At 35.4% G+C, this 14,645-nt stretch overlaps 1 protein-coding gene across 1 annotated transcript; it reads right to left on the bottom strand.

Moving 5' to 3' along the window:
- Positions 1 to 249: 249 nt before the first annotated feature.
- On the bottom strand, positions 250 to 6,345 carry LOC104093003 (probable gamma-secretase subunit PEN-2). The gene is made up of 2 exons (XM_009598707.4): positions 5,967 to 6,345; positions 250 to 628 (listed from the first exon to the last, which is right to left on the bottom strand). Exons 1-2 carry the CDS (start codon positions 6,250 to 6,252, stop codon positions 468 to 470), a joined length of 447 nt encoding a protein of 148 aa, XP_009597002.1. The 5' UTR covers positions 6,253 to 6,345; the 3' UTR covers positions 250 to 467.
- Positions 6,346 to 14,645: the final 8,300 nt, after the last annotated feature.

Here is a 14,645-nt window from a genome sequence, read left to right as displayed (position 1 = left end):
AGGTTATGGTCAGATAACTTTAATTTTTAGTAGCTTAACTTTGCATAGATTTGATTTACCCATCTACAATCCTCCAGCATTATAATCCTTCTAAATCACCTCATAACAATACAATACAAAATCTCATGTCCCTTAATTCACATTATTATGATTCCATCTACAATTTAACAGTATTATAGTACCTCTGTATCTCTTAATGTGTGTGTGTGTGAGAGAGAGAGAGTGTGTGAGAGAGAGAGAGAGCGCAAAGGAGCAAAATGACAACTTCCAATCCGTAAAGTGCATCTTTAGGTTTTGCATACAATGAGTTCAAAAGGTGGACCTCTTTTCTGGTTTCATCACCTCCTTAATAGTATCATAGTAACTGTCTAACTGAGAAGTTCCAACGTCAGATAATCTTTTCAAGTGAAGAATATATACAAATCTTGTATCTAGCAGCTTCGACCACAGAGAAATGGAATAAGTACCTACATCCACCCCGTTAAACCATATTTCTCAGCAACGTTGTACATTACTAGCTTGTCCCAAGCATGACCAAATAGACGCTCTCCTCCAATGGAGAAGGTAAGAGCCCAAGTTGAGAGAAGAACAGCAAACACCGCGAAACTAATTGCTGACCTGACAACATCTACAAATCATAGATTTCAAAACCTCAATGTTAGAAAAAGTGCTTGCAGCCCAAGTTAAAACAGTAATTCATAACAGTCAACACCATGAAACCAATTGCTGACCTAACATTTACAAGTCAAAACATTCTAACCTCAGCGATTGAGACTGTAACATGCGTATTGAAGTTCCCCAAGCACGTGATAAGCCTAGTCATGAGTATATTTTTCTAACAATTGCATGACTTGCCAGAAAGTACTAGATCATTATTAACTGTTAAAACTAGGACTTCTACTGGAATTCCTGATTAAAAATTGCTCACCTGCCCAGCACCTGACACTAAAGGCGAGCTTTGAAAACTGAGAGAGAGGGAGGGAGGGAGAGAATTGGATGGAAAATGAGTCGAGAAAGTGTTTTTTTTTTTTAAATCAGAGTGAACAAGGAAAAAGCTCATAGTATTTAGACAAGAAGACCACCAAAACCAACTGAAACATAGGAGTTATCACAGCAAGTGCTGGAAATCCCTAGTGGAAGCATCCAAACCTCAACAGTCAAGTCCACTTGCACTGGCCCTCCACTATGAACAGGGAGTGGCGAAAGAACGTCCCTTTTAAGGTTTATCCTTGATACCGGCTAATTACGACAAGTGACAGCCATATGGATCTCTTCTAAAGTTGTTAAAGCACTGCATCTGAATTATATAGAGCACTGCTTTTGCACACAGGATGCTGGAACGTCCATTTACATTTATATGCATAAGCATATAGCTTGATTGATGAAATGAAATTTCTAGTGTTCAATGACAGGACACGAATCATGATTATATGGGCTCAAGGACATCTAAAGGCGATATCCAGTCAAGATGGGGGTTGGCAAACACGGTGCTTCTTTTTCAAATTTTTAGGATTTAGTAGGGTTTTCTTATGTTTTTATTAAGTTTCCAAGTCCTGTTAAAGAAAATTGCTGTTGTCAAAATGCAGGGGTAACTACAAATTACTGTCAAATGGCCGTTTTTCATCCAAAAATTAGCACCTTTATATAATCCTAAATATCCGCTTAAGTTTAGCAATATGGAGATATTAATTGCATTCAACACCTATACAATCTATCATCCATCTAAAGTCAAAGAAAGGCTACTACATATGCTTTTCAGACCAAGGGCCTCTTTTTTTTTTTTTTTTTTTTTTTTGACCAAGGGGAGTTAATAGTTGTTAAATACACATTTGCACAATAAAAGATCTTGAGTTACAAAACGGACATGACACACTTCTGGGAAAAAAAATTAGACTTTATTCTTTCGAGTATTCTGTCACCACAGTCCATTCCTTATTTGCACTTGAATTGGAGATATGTTGTTGACATGGCATATCCACCACTTCTAATAGTGGAAGAATAAAAAAGAATTCCTATCCACCTCCGGTACAGTTATGAGTTAACTCTTAGGAACAAAAGCAGCACTAAAAACTAGAACAGACAACAAGGTAACTGTCATCTTCTTTTCCTTTAGGTAAGAGTGGCCCCTGGGCCAGCTTGCGAAAGTAATTGTCATCTCTTACCATCTCATTCCTCTAACTACATGGAATTTGAACACTTAGGGGTCATTTGGTTGGCTTCTAAAAGAGTTAATCCATGTATAAAATCCAGTATAACTTAATACAGTATTTGGTTGATGTTATCTCCGTATAAAACCTTGCACAACTTATACAATGTTTGGTTGGTGTTTTGATTTCCGTACAAAATTTTGCCACAACTTACACAATGTTTGGTTAGATTTTACCCCTCCTTATACATAATACTAGCATAAAATAATGAGGGAATCTATATACAATCTTATGCGGGGTAGAATGTGGAATAAGAATACGTGTATTAAATAATACATTGATTAAACTAATAAATGACAAATTACCCCCCATCAAGGAATGAGAATTTCAGCTCGCCATTCTTTCACTTGTTTGGTTTATGAGAAGTTCAGAAATAAAATTGGATATAGGAAGATCTTTTATTTTCCCTTCCTTTATACGTTTCTGCATTTTCCAGGCAAGGAATTAAGGAATGAGAATTTGACAGGTAATTCCAAGTGTTGTCAAATGAATTCTCATAGGACAGACATTTGATATTGAAATTCATGGAAGCCAGTCATAGGCTTCAATGGGATTCTTGATGCCTGGTGGAATACTCACCATAACGTGTATTAGTTTTTAATACAATAAATCAAATATTCAAAAAGAATTAATCCTTGTATAGTAATCCCTTCACAACTAATCCCTGCATAACTTATATCTGCATAACTAATCCCTGCGTAACTACTACCCCCATCTCCAAACCAAACGACCCCTTAGGATTCTCAATATTGTATGCCAAGCAACCAACATATAAAGAACTGCAAAGAAGGCTCTCATTTTCGCATAAATAAACGGAAAAGGGCCAAAATTGCTCCCTATCGGTCAAAAAATGCCCCCAACGTTATCTTTTCGGCTCATTTCTGCCCTTATGACTAACGGTCAACTTGAATTAAAAAATAATTTATTTAAATTCCACATGTCATTTTATTACCGGTCCCATCCAATTAAATAAATGGAACAGGGCCAAAACTGCCCCTGAACTATTGGTCAGGGCTAAATATACCCTCCGTCCATCTATCGGTTCAAAATACCCCCCAAAAATACCCGATTTTCTAACTTACCCAATCCAATCACTAACCCACATGGACAACATAAAATCTCACCGGGAAATCATTTTTTTGGCCATTTTTATTTTAAATCCTCTCTCCTTTAATCTTTTTAATATTAAGACCTATTTTTTTAGGGAACACCCAGTTGGTGAAATTAGCCCGAAATTGATAAGGTAATATTAGTCGGTGGTTGACCATTAGTTATTGAACATCCGATCCTTCACAAAAAATAAGAAATCAAATTACGCACATTCATTACTCCTAATGGTCAATATTAATTTCTTGTGGATAATCTCAATTTGAGGCAACATTTAATGCCAGCTTTCGCTGCTTTGTTCTTTCATGGAAATTGAAACGACCAAAACCTTGTTTTATTTCTAATTAGAAGACCTATGAAAGAATCATGATATTTAGCCTACTTTCGTTTATGATATTTAGTTGCTTCCGTTTACAACATATGGTAATTCTATGATTTCTCTGTATGTATATAGATCTATCTATATATGCACAATGTATTATTATATTGTTGGTAAAATATTACAAACAAAATGAGGGAAAAAAATTAGTTTCTTTCTTTGTGATTCTTATAAATTGGCAAAACAATTCTAAGTTAGATTTGTTTAAGGTGAAAAATGGTTTATGGATTTCCAAATACATAAAACCGTCTATCAACTTATCACACACTTAATCCCAAAAATATTTGTTTCGGTAAAGTATAACTTTTGTTCATAATACCAGCATAAAGGAAATGCTGGGGAAGTTACAACCCGAATGATGCATTAATTACAACTTGTGTAATGAGCTATAAAGCCACTTGACCCAAAAAGAATTATTTCCTAACCGCAATTCAATCCAAGCTTTCTCAAACATGCTATATTTAACTAATCTATTTCACATTTCTCATAAAAGTAATTATACTTAAAACGCTTCACATACACTGATAAGTTAAAGCCCCGGTTACCAGTGTTTTGCTTCGCAAACTTGTGCTCTGAGAGCTGCCTAACCATCCTAGGAACCGATATGGTATAACTTATAACATCTGGAAAATGCTTCTTGATCCAACTAAATAATTCGTTTACATGGAAAACATGACAATCTTATATAACATCTGGAAAATGTTCTATCATCCGACTAAACATAGTGCAGATACAGCTGTAAAACTCTCTACATTTAAACAAAGAAGTCAACTCTAAAACACGAATGGCATTTGGTTTGTGTTTCTTGAATATCAAGTTCTTAATGGTCATCACTCTTAACATTGATTTCATTACCAAAGAAATTGATTTTAAGTTTCTACAGCTTAACCAATTTGAAGCTCTAGGTTTCATGCACATTATTCTAGTACCTGATAAAACTTAGGACCCCTTTTCAGCAACTCCACCCCCTGCCTGCGAACCTCATAGGTTGTGAACTTCTCACCCTGTTCAACAAGCTTCCTAAATCTATTGAGCTATAGGCGTTTAACTCAAATTTGGACCATCTAAGCATCTATTGCCTCAACAATGCAATTCAACAAGTACCATATCAACACAACGCTATCACATATCCACCACACCAGACTATTGGACAACTAGCCAAACCGTTTCACAGAAGAAATTACCAATAATAAGTTCATTTTCTCATATAATACTAATCCGAGAACAAAGTGAAAGATTCGACAAAACTTGCAATTCAAGACACAAAAATAGAAGCAGGAATTAACAGAACATGAAAAGATTCAAATTGTGATCCGGACGGGGTAAGATTTGTCTTCACTATCCCAGCACTGATCCAAACAACTATTAGATCAAGCTTAGCAAACACAAAACAAAACAAAATAAAACAAAACAAACAGGACGTGTTTCCTTTCAGTAACTTAATGCCAAAGCTGGCCAAATTAGTCCCCTCCCCTCCAAAAGAAAATAGTACACACAGGCTCATAAGAACCTAGTTCATCCGAACCCAATACTTTAATGCGGAGCATAGATCAAAACCCATCAAAATTTCAACGAATATTATATTTGAACTCATAATTTTATTAGTAAAATGAGTTAAGTGCTAAGAATCTTAAAATCCGAACCTATCAAGTTTAAGTAATGGATTCGCTCCTCTGAGTACACACTCATCAAAACATTGAAAGCAAATAAGTTCTCTTTCTGTCCGAATTAATTTGTGCAAATTTTACCTGCAGAGTCAAACAATGTTTTTTCTAAATACATTGTTTCAAATTCTTTTTACCTATGAATTTTGATCTAAGTATTTTTGGAATATGTAAATTTTGTCTGAACAACACCTAAGAAATCATGTCCTATTTCACAAAATTAGATGTGTTGGCCCTTATACTCGTAAGCCCTTTCATTCTTTTCGGAACATAGCAAGTACAATTCATGAACTAAAGCAGCTAGAAAAAGCACGTTAACATCACGGTTACTCCAATGGGTTTCTGAAAAAGAGTTTAAGTTCTATGCACGGAGTGTAAAAAACATTTACAGAATAAGATCGCTTTAAAAGGATTTTGCAAGCAACTATATTCACTAACGTTGATGGATAACCTAGAATAAATGATAAGTAACCTATTATAACCGGTTAAATCACAGTGTAACAAATCCATTACACTGCCAATAAATATAACTTAAATCCAAAAAAAGAATATTACGCAGTGTTTCTCAATCACATAGAGTTCATAATCGATAAGTCAACTGGGACTTACAGCGACGGAGCTCGGGTTGGTAATGGGAGTTGGGCCGACGAAGGACAGGCCAAAAGTAGAAGCAATTGACAGCCCAAAGCCAAGGGAGGAGTAAAAACCCAAAGTTGAAGAATCTACGCGCGTAATCGACGGAATCTTGCTCTGTTAAACCCAGTGGTCCGTCGACCGTCGGCCAGTCAACTCTTAGCGGATTGCGGTGGCTGGCGACGGAGGCGTTCATACTGATTGCGGCAGAGGGGGCGGTGGAGATGATGTTATGAGTAGGATTAGAGGGAGTCGCCTCCATTTTCTGATCGGAAAAGTTGTACTCCGATCCTTAACCGATGGAAATGATTTTGTGTGTGTGTGATGGAATGATTTTGTGTAAATGTGCATAAGTTTTAGGATCAATAAAATAAAGAAATAAAATAAAAAGAGGAAAGAAAAATACACAATTAAGTGTTTGTTTGGTTATAAATTTTGGCTTTTGTAAGCGTTTGGTAACATACAAAATGATTATAAGTTAAAATCAATCATAAGTCATAAGTTGGTCATCCCAACTTAACTTTTCACCTTATAAACACTTTTAGTTTGACCAAAATTTTTACTAGTTTATCCTTAATAATATTTTTTAATTTATAAAATAATTTTTTCCAAAATAAATTTTTTAATTTTCTCTTCATTCTATATCCGTTGTTTATCGTTTTCTCTACAAAAAAACTTCTTAATTCATAATCTTTTGTAAAACAATTTAAGGGTATTTTAGTCTTTTAACAAGATAACAACTTATCAATACTTTTCTACCAAACATATCAACTGCTTATTATCAGTTTCATCACGTCTATCCAAATACGTAAATGCTTATTTAAAAAACTAGTTTCAATACTTTTAAATATTTTTCAGCACTTCAAACTTATCAGCTATTTACAATCAGCTAATATAAACGGGCTCTAAGTGAGTGAAAAATCATCATCAATTACAATATAACTAAGGATAAATGTGAATTGTTAACTTTTCTTCTTCTTTTTTTCACCATGAATCGTTTACTTACAAAGAATGATAAGACTGCTGGGGGTCGTTTGGTAGAGTGTATAAAAATAATGTTAAATAGGGTGTATGTAATGGTAGTATTTGTTATGCTGACATTAATTATGCTAACATATTTCTTATCCATTGTTTGGTTTGATGTATTAAAGCAGTGCACAATTTCTAAAAGAATTGTTTGTTTACAAAAATACCCTAATAACCAGTCCATCACTTTATCTTTAAAAAAAATATATATTATGAATGTTTTTATATGAAAAGGTTTTTAAAAAAATTATTTGATTTGTCTACCTATATTGTAGTATAGAATTGAATATTTATTTATAAAAAATAAAATATGCTACGTATTTATTTATTTACTAGGGATATAACTCTATTTCCAACTTTCTTTGATTATTTCAAACTTGTATTAATATAATAAAATATTTTAATCAAGCATAAATTTTGAAGGACAATTTTATCTTTAACTAGGCTAATGCACGCATTAAAACCCATTGCATTGTTAATGCCATAATTTCTTATGCATTAGTTATGCATAAGATAAGAACAAATTGAGGGGTCGTTTGGTAGGAGGTATTAGAAAAAATAATGCAAGCATTAGCTCTGTGCATTACTAATACCTTATTTGGTATATTTTTTCAACCTGTGTATAACTAATACTTGCATTAGTTATACATCATACTTGGTATTAGCCTATGTATAAGTAATGTATAGAAAACCATGACATTAGTAATACCAAGACTATTAATGCATGCATTAGTATGGTTAAAGACAAAATTGTTCTTAAAGTCCCTTAAAGCTAGAGAATATGGAAGACATTTTTGTAAACAACTATTTTTTTTTAAATTTATGCAATGCATTATAATTTTTAATACACCACACCAAACAGTTTATAAGAAATAATATCTGCACAACTAATGCTTGCATTAGTAACCCATGCATTACTAATCCCTGCATTACTAATACACCTTATTCCGCACTATTCTTATACACCCTACCAAACGACCCTCGAGTGTATAATTAATGTTTGCATAACTAATGCATAGATTCAAAAAGTATACCAAATAAGGTATTATTAATACACAAAGCTAATGCATGCATTATTTTATCTAATGCATCTTATCAACCCCTAGTGTAGTATAAGATTAAACTACACATCTGTATAAAGTATTTTTTTTTTTTGCATAATAAGCTTATATAAATTTATTAAGTAAAATTTTAGAGAGATTCTCTTAAATTTGGCTTTAATAATACTGATCTCTCTCATTAAGATATTAGGCCTACCTTTTTTATTCTAATTTATTTATAGTATTTATTTTTAATCTATTTATTATTCATATTAAAAAATTATAGTATAACAAATTCGCCCTTTAAAATATAAATTTTTATTTTAATTAATTCTATAAGCAAGGAGGTTGAGAACTAAAGCTTAAATCTATAGGAATTGATTAAACAATTTCTCTATAAAAAGAAAAGATTAATACCTTCTCCATCGTACCTACGTATATAGAAGAAAAAATAATAATGGCATGGTTTGATTTGGGACAAATTTTTTCCTAAAAATATATCAAACCAAGTAAGTTGATTTTTTAAATATTGATATCAAATCAAACTAATTAAGTACTTATATCCACCAGTGTTTTAAAATGTGTTTTCGGGGCGAGCCTAAGGGGGAGGCGCATCAAAAATGCCCTGAGGCGATGATGTGGGGCGAAAGTCTCAAGAGGCATACGACCAGCAATTCGGGGCGTACACACATGCGTTTAAGGCGTGTTTTTGTAGTGAGGCGTAAGCTCTAGAGACTTTTTCAAATTAAAATAAAATTTGTTGAATAAGTCCTTCATATAATACCCAAATTCTCAAATGTCACCTTGTAATTACTCAAAAGTTTTAAAAAGGAACTGAAATATTAAATTTAAAAGTCAAGACCTTTTTTATTGATTGAAGCTCTAATTTATGGTCTTTCTCAATTCTTTATCTTGTCCGCTAGTCTGCTACTATCTCCCAAAAGTAACGAATAATCAATTTGTTTTACAAATACAAATAGAACTTCATTCTCCTTCATAGCAGTAAGTTCAAAGTTCAAAGTTCAAAGTTCAAATTGCAGTTTAGTCATCCTTTTTGTTTCTCCATGTAGAAAATTTTATTCTTTTCGACTCAAGTTACTTGTGCTTGTAAGTAGAGTATAATAGATTATTTTGACTATTTTTTTATGGGATGGAGCACATATATATATATTTTTCACATATTTATAGTTTTTTTAAATTTTTATGCAATTTTACCTATTTATAAATATTTAATGTATTTATATTATTTTATAAAATATTAAAAATTAAATACCCATGGGGCTTATGCCCCATGCCTCGGGGCTTACGCCTCGCTGATGCATATTTAAAATGCCTCGCCTTACACCTACGCCGTTTAAAACACTAATATCCACTATCAACTTTCATTTAACTTAAGTATAACCAATTAAGTACTCTTATCCATTATCAAATACAACACAACAAAAATCGGCTTTAAGAAAATTAGGACCTTGATGTTGGGCATATTTTCATATATTTTGATATTATTTACTCTACATTTTATTCGCTTTTTAATTGTATTTTATATTGTATATGTCCTACTTAGCTCGAGTATTGAGCTTTAGACTTACTTGGGTGTTAATTGATAATGTATGTATATTGGACAGTGAATATGAAAGTTTGGAGCAAAAAGAATGAATTTCCAATTCGAGATCTTGGAGAGAGTTGGGGAGGTTGCTTATAGACTTGCATTGTCTCCTAGCCTAGTAGGGGCACATCCGAAATTTTATATTTTTATGCTTCAGAAGTATTATGAGGACATGTCACATGTTCTAGACTTCAGCGTGGTCCAGCTTTATGAGAATTTGACCTATGAGGAGGAGTTGGTGGCTATTCTAAACTAGCAAGTTCAACAGTTGAGATCCAAGAGTTTTTCTTATATGAAAGTGCAATGGAGAGGTCAGCTAATTGAGGAGTCTATATGGGAGTCCGAGTCTGATATGCGGAATAGATACCCCCACCTTTTTATCAGTCTAGATAATTTTCTATGTCCATTGGAGGACGAACGTTTCTTTTAGAGGTGGAGAATGTGATGACTGATAGGTCGTATTGAGTACTAGCCTTTATTTTCTCCAAGAACTCTCATAGATTCATTTGATATTATATGACTTGCGTGCGTGGTCCATGTCATTTTTTCGAAAAGTTTTTACGTGAAATTTCAAAGAAAATGTGATTCTTGACTTTAAAAGCAACTAGAGTTCACCATGGTCAATGTTTGTGGTAAACGATCTCAGATTGTATTTTGACGATTCCGATAGGTTCGTATGATATTTTTGGACTTGTACACACGTTTGGTTAGGGTCGGGGGTGACCCGAGCGCGTTTCGGTGCATTATGTGTAAGATTGTGAAAAATGAGTTTTTAAGTTGAAATCTTGAGTTATGATAATCGATTCTTATTATTTGATATTATTTTGATACTTTGAGGTAGAGAGCGAGTTTATATTATGTTATTAAGCTTGTGTGCATGTTCGGATTGGAGCTCGGGGGACTCGGGGGACTCGGGGGAGTTTCAGATTAATTTCGGACCATATTTGGACTTGTTGAGTTGCTGGTTTTCTGCTGGTATATCAGTGCTTTGCGATAGCGAAGCCACTACCGAGATCACGAAAATGAACTGTGGGGTTGGGGCTGGTTGTTCTACGTGAACGCGAGGGTAGGCTCGTGAATGCAAAGGCTGGGGGTGAGGGGGTGGGTATGACCTTTGCGAACGCGGCAGACCACACGCAAACGCGTAGTGTTGGGGGAAAGTTTGGGGAAGACAGGTAGTCCTTCATCGCGAAGGTGACACATGGGACGCGAATGCAGAGAATTGACGTGGAAATTCCTTCGCGAATGCGATGAAGACCTCACAAACAAGAAGTCCAACTGGCCTGTGTACTCCGCGAATGCGGCAGGTGCTTCGCGAACACGATGAACATCTGATGCGTAGTTAAATAAAAGATCAAAGTTGGGAATTCATTGTTTTTATCATTTTTGAAATCTAGAGCTTGGACTAGTGAGGTTTTTGAAGAGATTTCACCTCAACTTCATTGGTAAGTGCTTTTCAACTAATTTTGATGTATTTTCATAATCATCCATTGATTTTTAACCTTAAATTAAGTGATTTCAAAGTAGAAATTAGAGGTTTTGGTTAGAATTTAGGAATTAGAAAAACTTGAGATTTAGACCTCGATTTCTGGTCGAATTTTAAAATAAATCACATAACCGGGCTTGAGGGTGAATGAGTAATTGAAATTTGGTCCGAATCTCAAATTTTGACCAAGCGAGTCCGGGTTTGACTTTTGTTGACTTTTTCAATTTAGTTAAAGATTGAACCTTTTTCACTCGTGGGTAGTTTGTTGTAACGATCCGGTCGGTTGTTTTGAGTATTATAGCCCCGTTCCCCTATTTATTGCTTATTCTGTGTTTATATGTTATTATGTGACTTGTTGAGGTCGTTGATTTGGTTCCGGGGATGTTTCTGAATGAATCATTACACTTAGTCCCAAGGTTGGAAGCCTAATTTGAAAGAGTTAACCGGATATTGACTTATATATAAATGGCCCCGAAATAGAGTTTTGATGGTTCCGATACCTCAGTATGGTGATTTTGGATTTAGGAGTGTGTCCGGATATTGATTTGGAGCCCCGTAGGTGATTTTGGCGTGAATTGGCGAAAGTTGAAAACATTAAAGTTTGGAGAGTTGAGAAGTTTTACCGAGAGTTGACTTTGTGGTTACTAGGCTCGGATTTTGGTTCCGAAAGTTGGAATAGGTTCGTTGTATCATTTATGACTTGTGTGCAAAATTTGAGGTCAATCGGAGTTGGTTTGGTATGTTTCGGCATAAGTTTTGGAAGTTATAAGTTCATTAGGCTTTGATGCGCGGTTCGTGGTTTTAGTATTGTTTGATGTGATTTGAGGTTTCGAGTGAGTTCGTATGATGTTTTAAGACTTGTTGGTATGTTTGGTTGAGGTATTGGGGGCTCGGGTAGATTTTGGAGGATTAACAGATTGAAATTTGATTTAGAAGAATTGCTGAGGTTGCTGTCATGAATGTTGCTGGTTTCCTTGTACGCGATCGCGATGGGAAGTTCGCGATCGTGAAGAGTTGATTGGGTGACTCGGAAAAATGTGTTGTATGAGATCGCGAGAAAAGGTCTACGATCGCGGAGCTTTGGCATTTTATGAATCGCGAACACGTGATCTGGGTTGCGTCCGCGAAGAAGGAAGGAGGAGGCTGGGAAGTCCACGTGTTTTGTTCTTCGCGATCGCGTGAAGGTGTCCGCGATCGCGCAGGTTGATGATCCTGTGCATCACGTTCATGATGGTTTGTTCGCATTCGCGAAGAGTACTTTGAGGGCAGTATAAATTTTGTTCTTCGTGATCGCGAGGGACTTTCCGCGATCACCAAGAGGATATCACTGGGCAGATTATATATTTTCAAAAAATGAGGGTTAGAATATTATTTCACATTTTAACTTTGGGAGCTCAGATTGAAGCGATTCTTGGAAGAATTTTCAAGGAATTAATTTGGGGTAAGTGATTCTAACTCGGATTCGGTTAATATACATGAATCTATCATTGTTTTTACCTTTTAATTAGTGTTTTGGGATGGAAAAATTAGGAAAAATTGTAGAAACTTCATAAGCTTTAATTTGGGGATTTGAAGGCCGAGTTGAGATCGGAATTGAGTAATTTTGATATAGTTGGACTCATGGTTGAATGGGTATTCGGATTTTGTCAATTTTGTTGGATTCCGAGACGTGAGTCCAGGGTTGACTTTTTGACTTTTGCTAAATAACCTAGCATTATCATATGGAGTTGATTCCTCTAGCCTGTGTTGATTGTATTGAGTTGTTTGTGGCTAGATTCGAGTCGTTCAGAGGCTGATTCACGAGGCAAAAGCTTATGGGAGTAGGGATTTGCGCGGTTTGAGGTAAGTAACACTTCTAAACTTGGTTCTGAGGGTATGAATTCCCGAAGTATATGCTATGTGGTTGGTGTTGAGGTGGCGCACATGCTAGGTGACAGGCGTGTGGGTATGCACCGTGATATTGTGATGTTGTTGATTCTGTGGAACTATGTAGCCAACAAATCTTGATATCATTCACATACTCTCCTTGTGTTAGAGGAGTTGAGCTGCGATTCATGTTAGAAAGCATGCTTAGGCTATATGCTGGTACTGTTGAGACCCACATGTGTCGTTTCGTTGTTGAATTATTTTCTTAATTTGCAATCATGTACTCAGCCATATCTATCCTTTGCATATCATTTCTCAGTCTCTATTGCCATTATTGTTACATCATATAATCATTGATTGGACTGATTGTCATGGCATTTCATGAGCCCGAGAGACTGGAGAGATTGATGACTGAGTGAGGCCGAGGGCCTGATTGTGAGTGATATTTATAGGATCGGGCTGTACGCCGTAACAAAATTTATTGATTCATGCCATGATTGGTTTATTTTAGTGCTTGGGCAAGATCCGCCCCTTCAGAGTCTGATATACCAGTAGGGAGCGCAGGTACCTACTGAAAGCGAGTGCCAAGTGATTGAGAGTACTGAGGGACTGGGAGGACTAAGTGACTGGGAAAACTGAGTGGCTGGGAGGACTAAGTGATTGAGCATGCTCAGAGAGATTAAATACTCCGAGAATACGCATATGACTTTATCACTGTGTTGCATTATACTTTGAATGCATAATTGACATGTGGTTATAGTGATGTATCATCCCTCATATCATTCATAAATGGAATATTTTATGCTTGTTGAACTTAAACTGTTAAACTTGAAAGCATGTCTACATTTCTGTATTGTTAGAATCTGTATTTGAACTGTACCTCTCTGAGCTCGTCATTGCCTTCAGCCTAAGATTAGACACATTACTTATTGAGTACATTAGATTGGTTGTACTCATACTACACTCCACACTTCGTGTGCAGATCCAGATACTTCTGGGAACTGCGGTTGCTAGCTTTGGAGCTTTATTTGTTTGGAGACTATTGAGGTAGCTGCCTTAGTGTCTGCAGACCTCTTCTCTCCTTTTTTCAAGTTTATTTGTACTGTTCTATCTTCCTAGACAATTGTTTTTAGCAGTCAAACTGTGTTGTCATTTAGATGCTCATGTACTCAGTGACACTCGGATTCTGGGGGATTTTGTATTGAGTCGCGATATTTTCTTTCATTATTTATAAGGTTTTTACTATTAAGCTTATTTCATTATATTTTCAATTTAAAGATGCGTGGTTATTTGTTATTATCGGCTTGCCTAGTATTGCGATAGACGCCATCAATACATGTGGGATTTTGGGTCGTGACATTTGTAAAGCTTGTTTTGAATTGTTTGAACTATATTTGGCTAGATTCGATTGGTCTGGAGGCTTATTCTAAAGGAAAACCCGTGATTGATCATTCATTTGGTTGCGGAAAGAGGTAAATGTCGTGGTTACCCTTGACTTGAGAGAATTAAGACTTGATTGGTCTATTTGTTACTTGATTTATGTGTGGTGACGACATATATGCAAGGTGATGAGAGTATATATGTAGCCATGTGTTAAGCATGCAGGTTCAGATGTTTATTTGTTGTCTTCA

The sequence above is a fragment of the Nicotiana tomentosiformis genome, chromosome 2 (genome assembly GCF_000390325.3).
Source record: "Nicotiana tomentosiformis chromosome 2, ASM39032v3, whole genome shotgun sequence".
NCBI lineage: Eukaryota > Viridiplantae > Streptophyta > Magnoliopsida > Solanales > Solanaceae > Nicotiana > Nicotiana tomentosiformis.
This window is presented reverse-complemented; position numbering and strand designations above follow the sequence as displayed.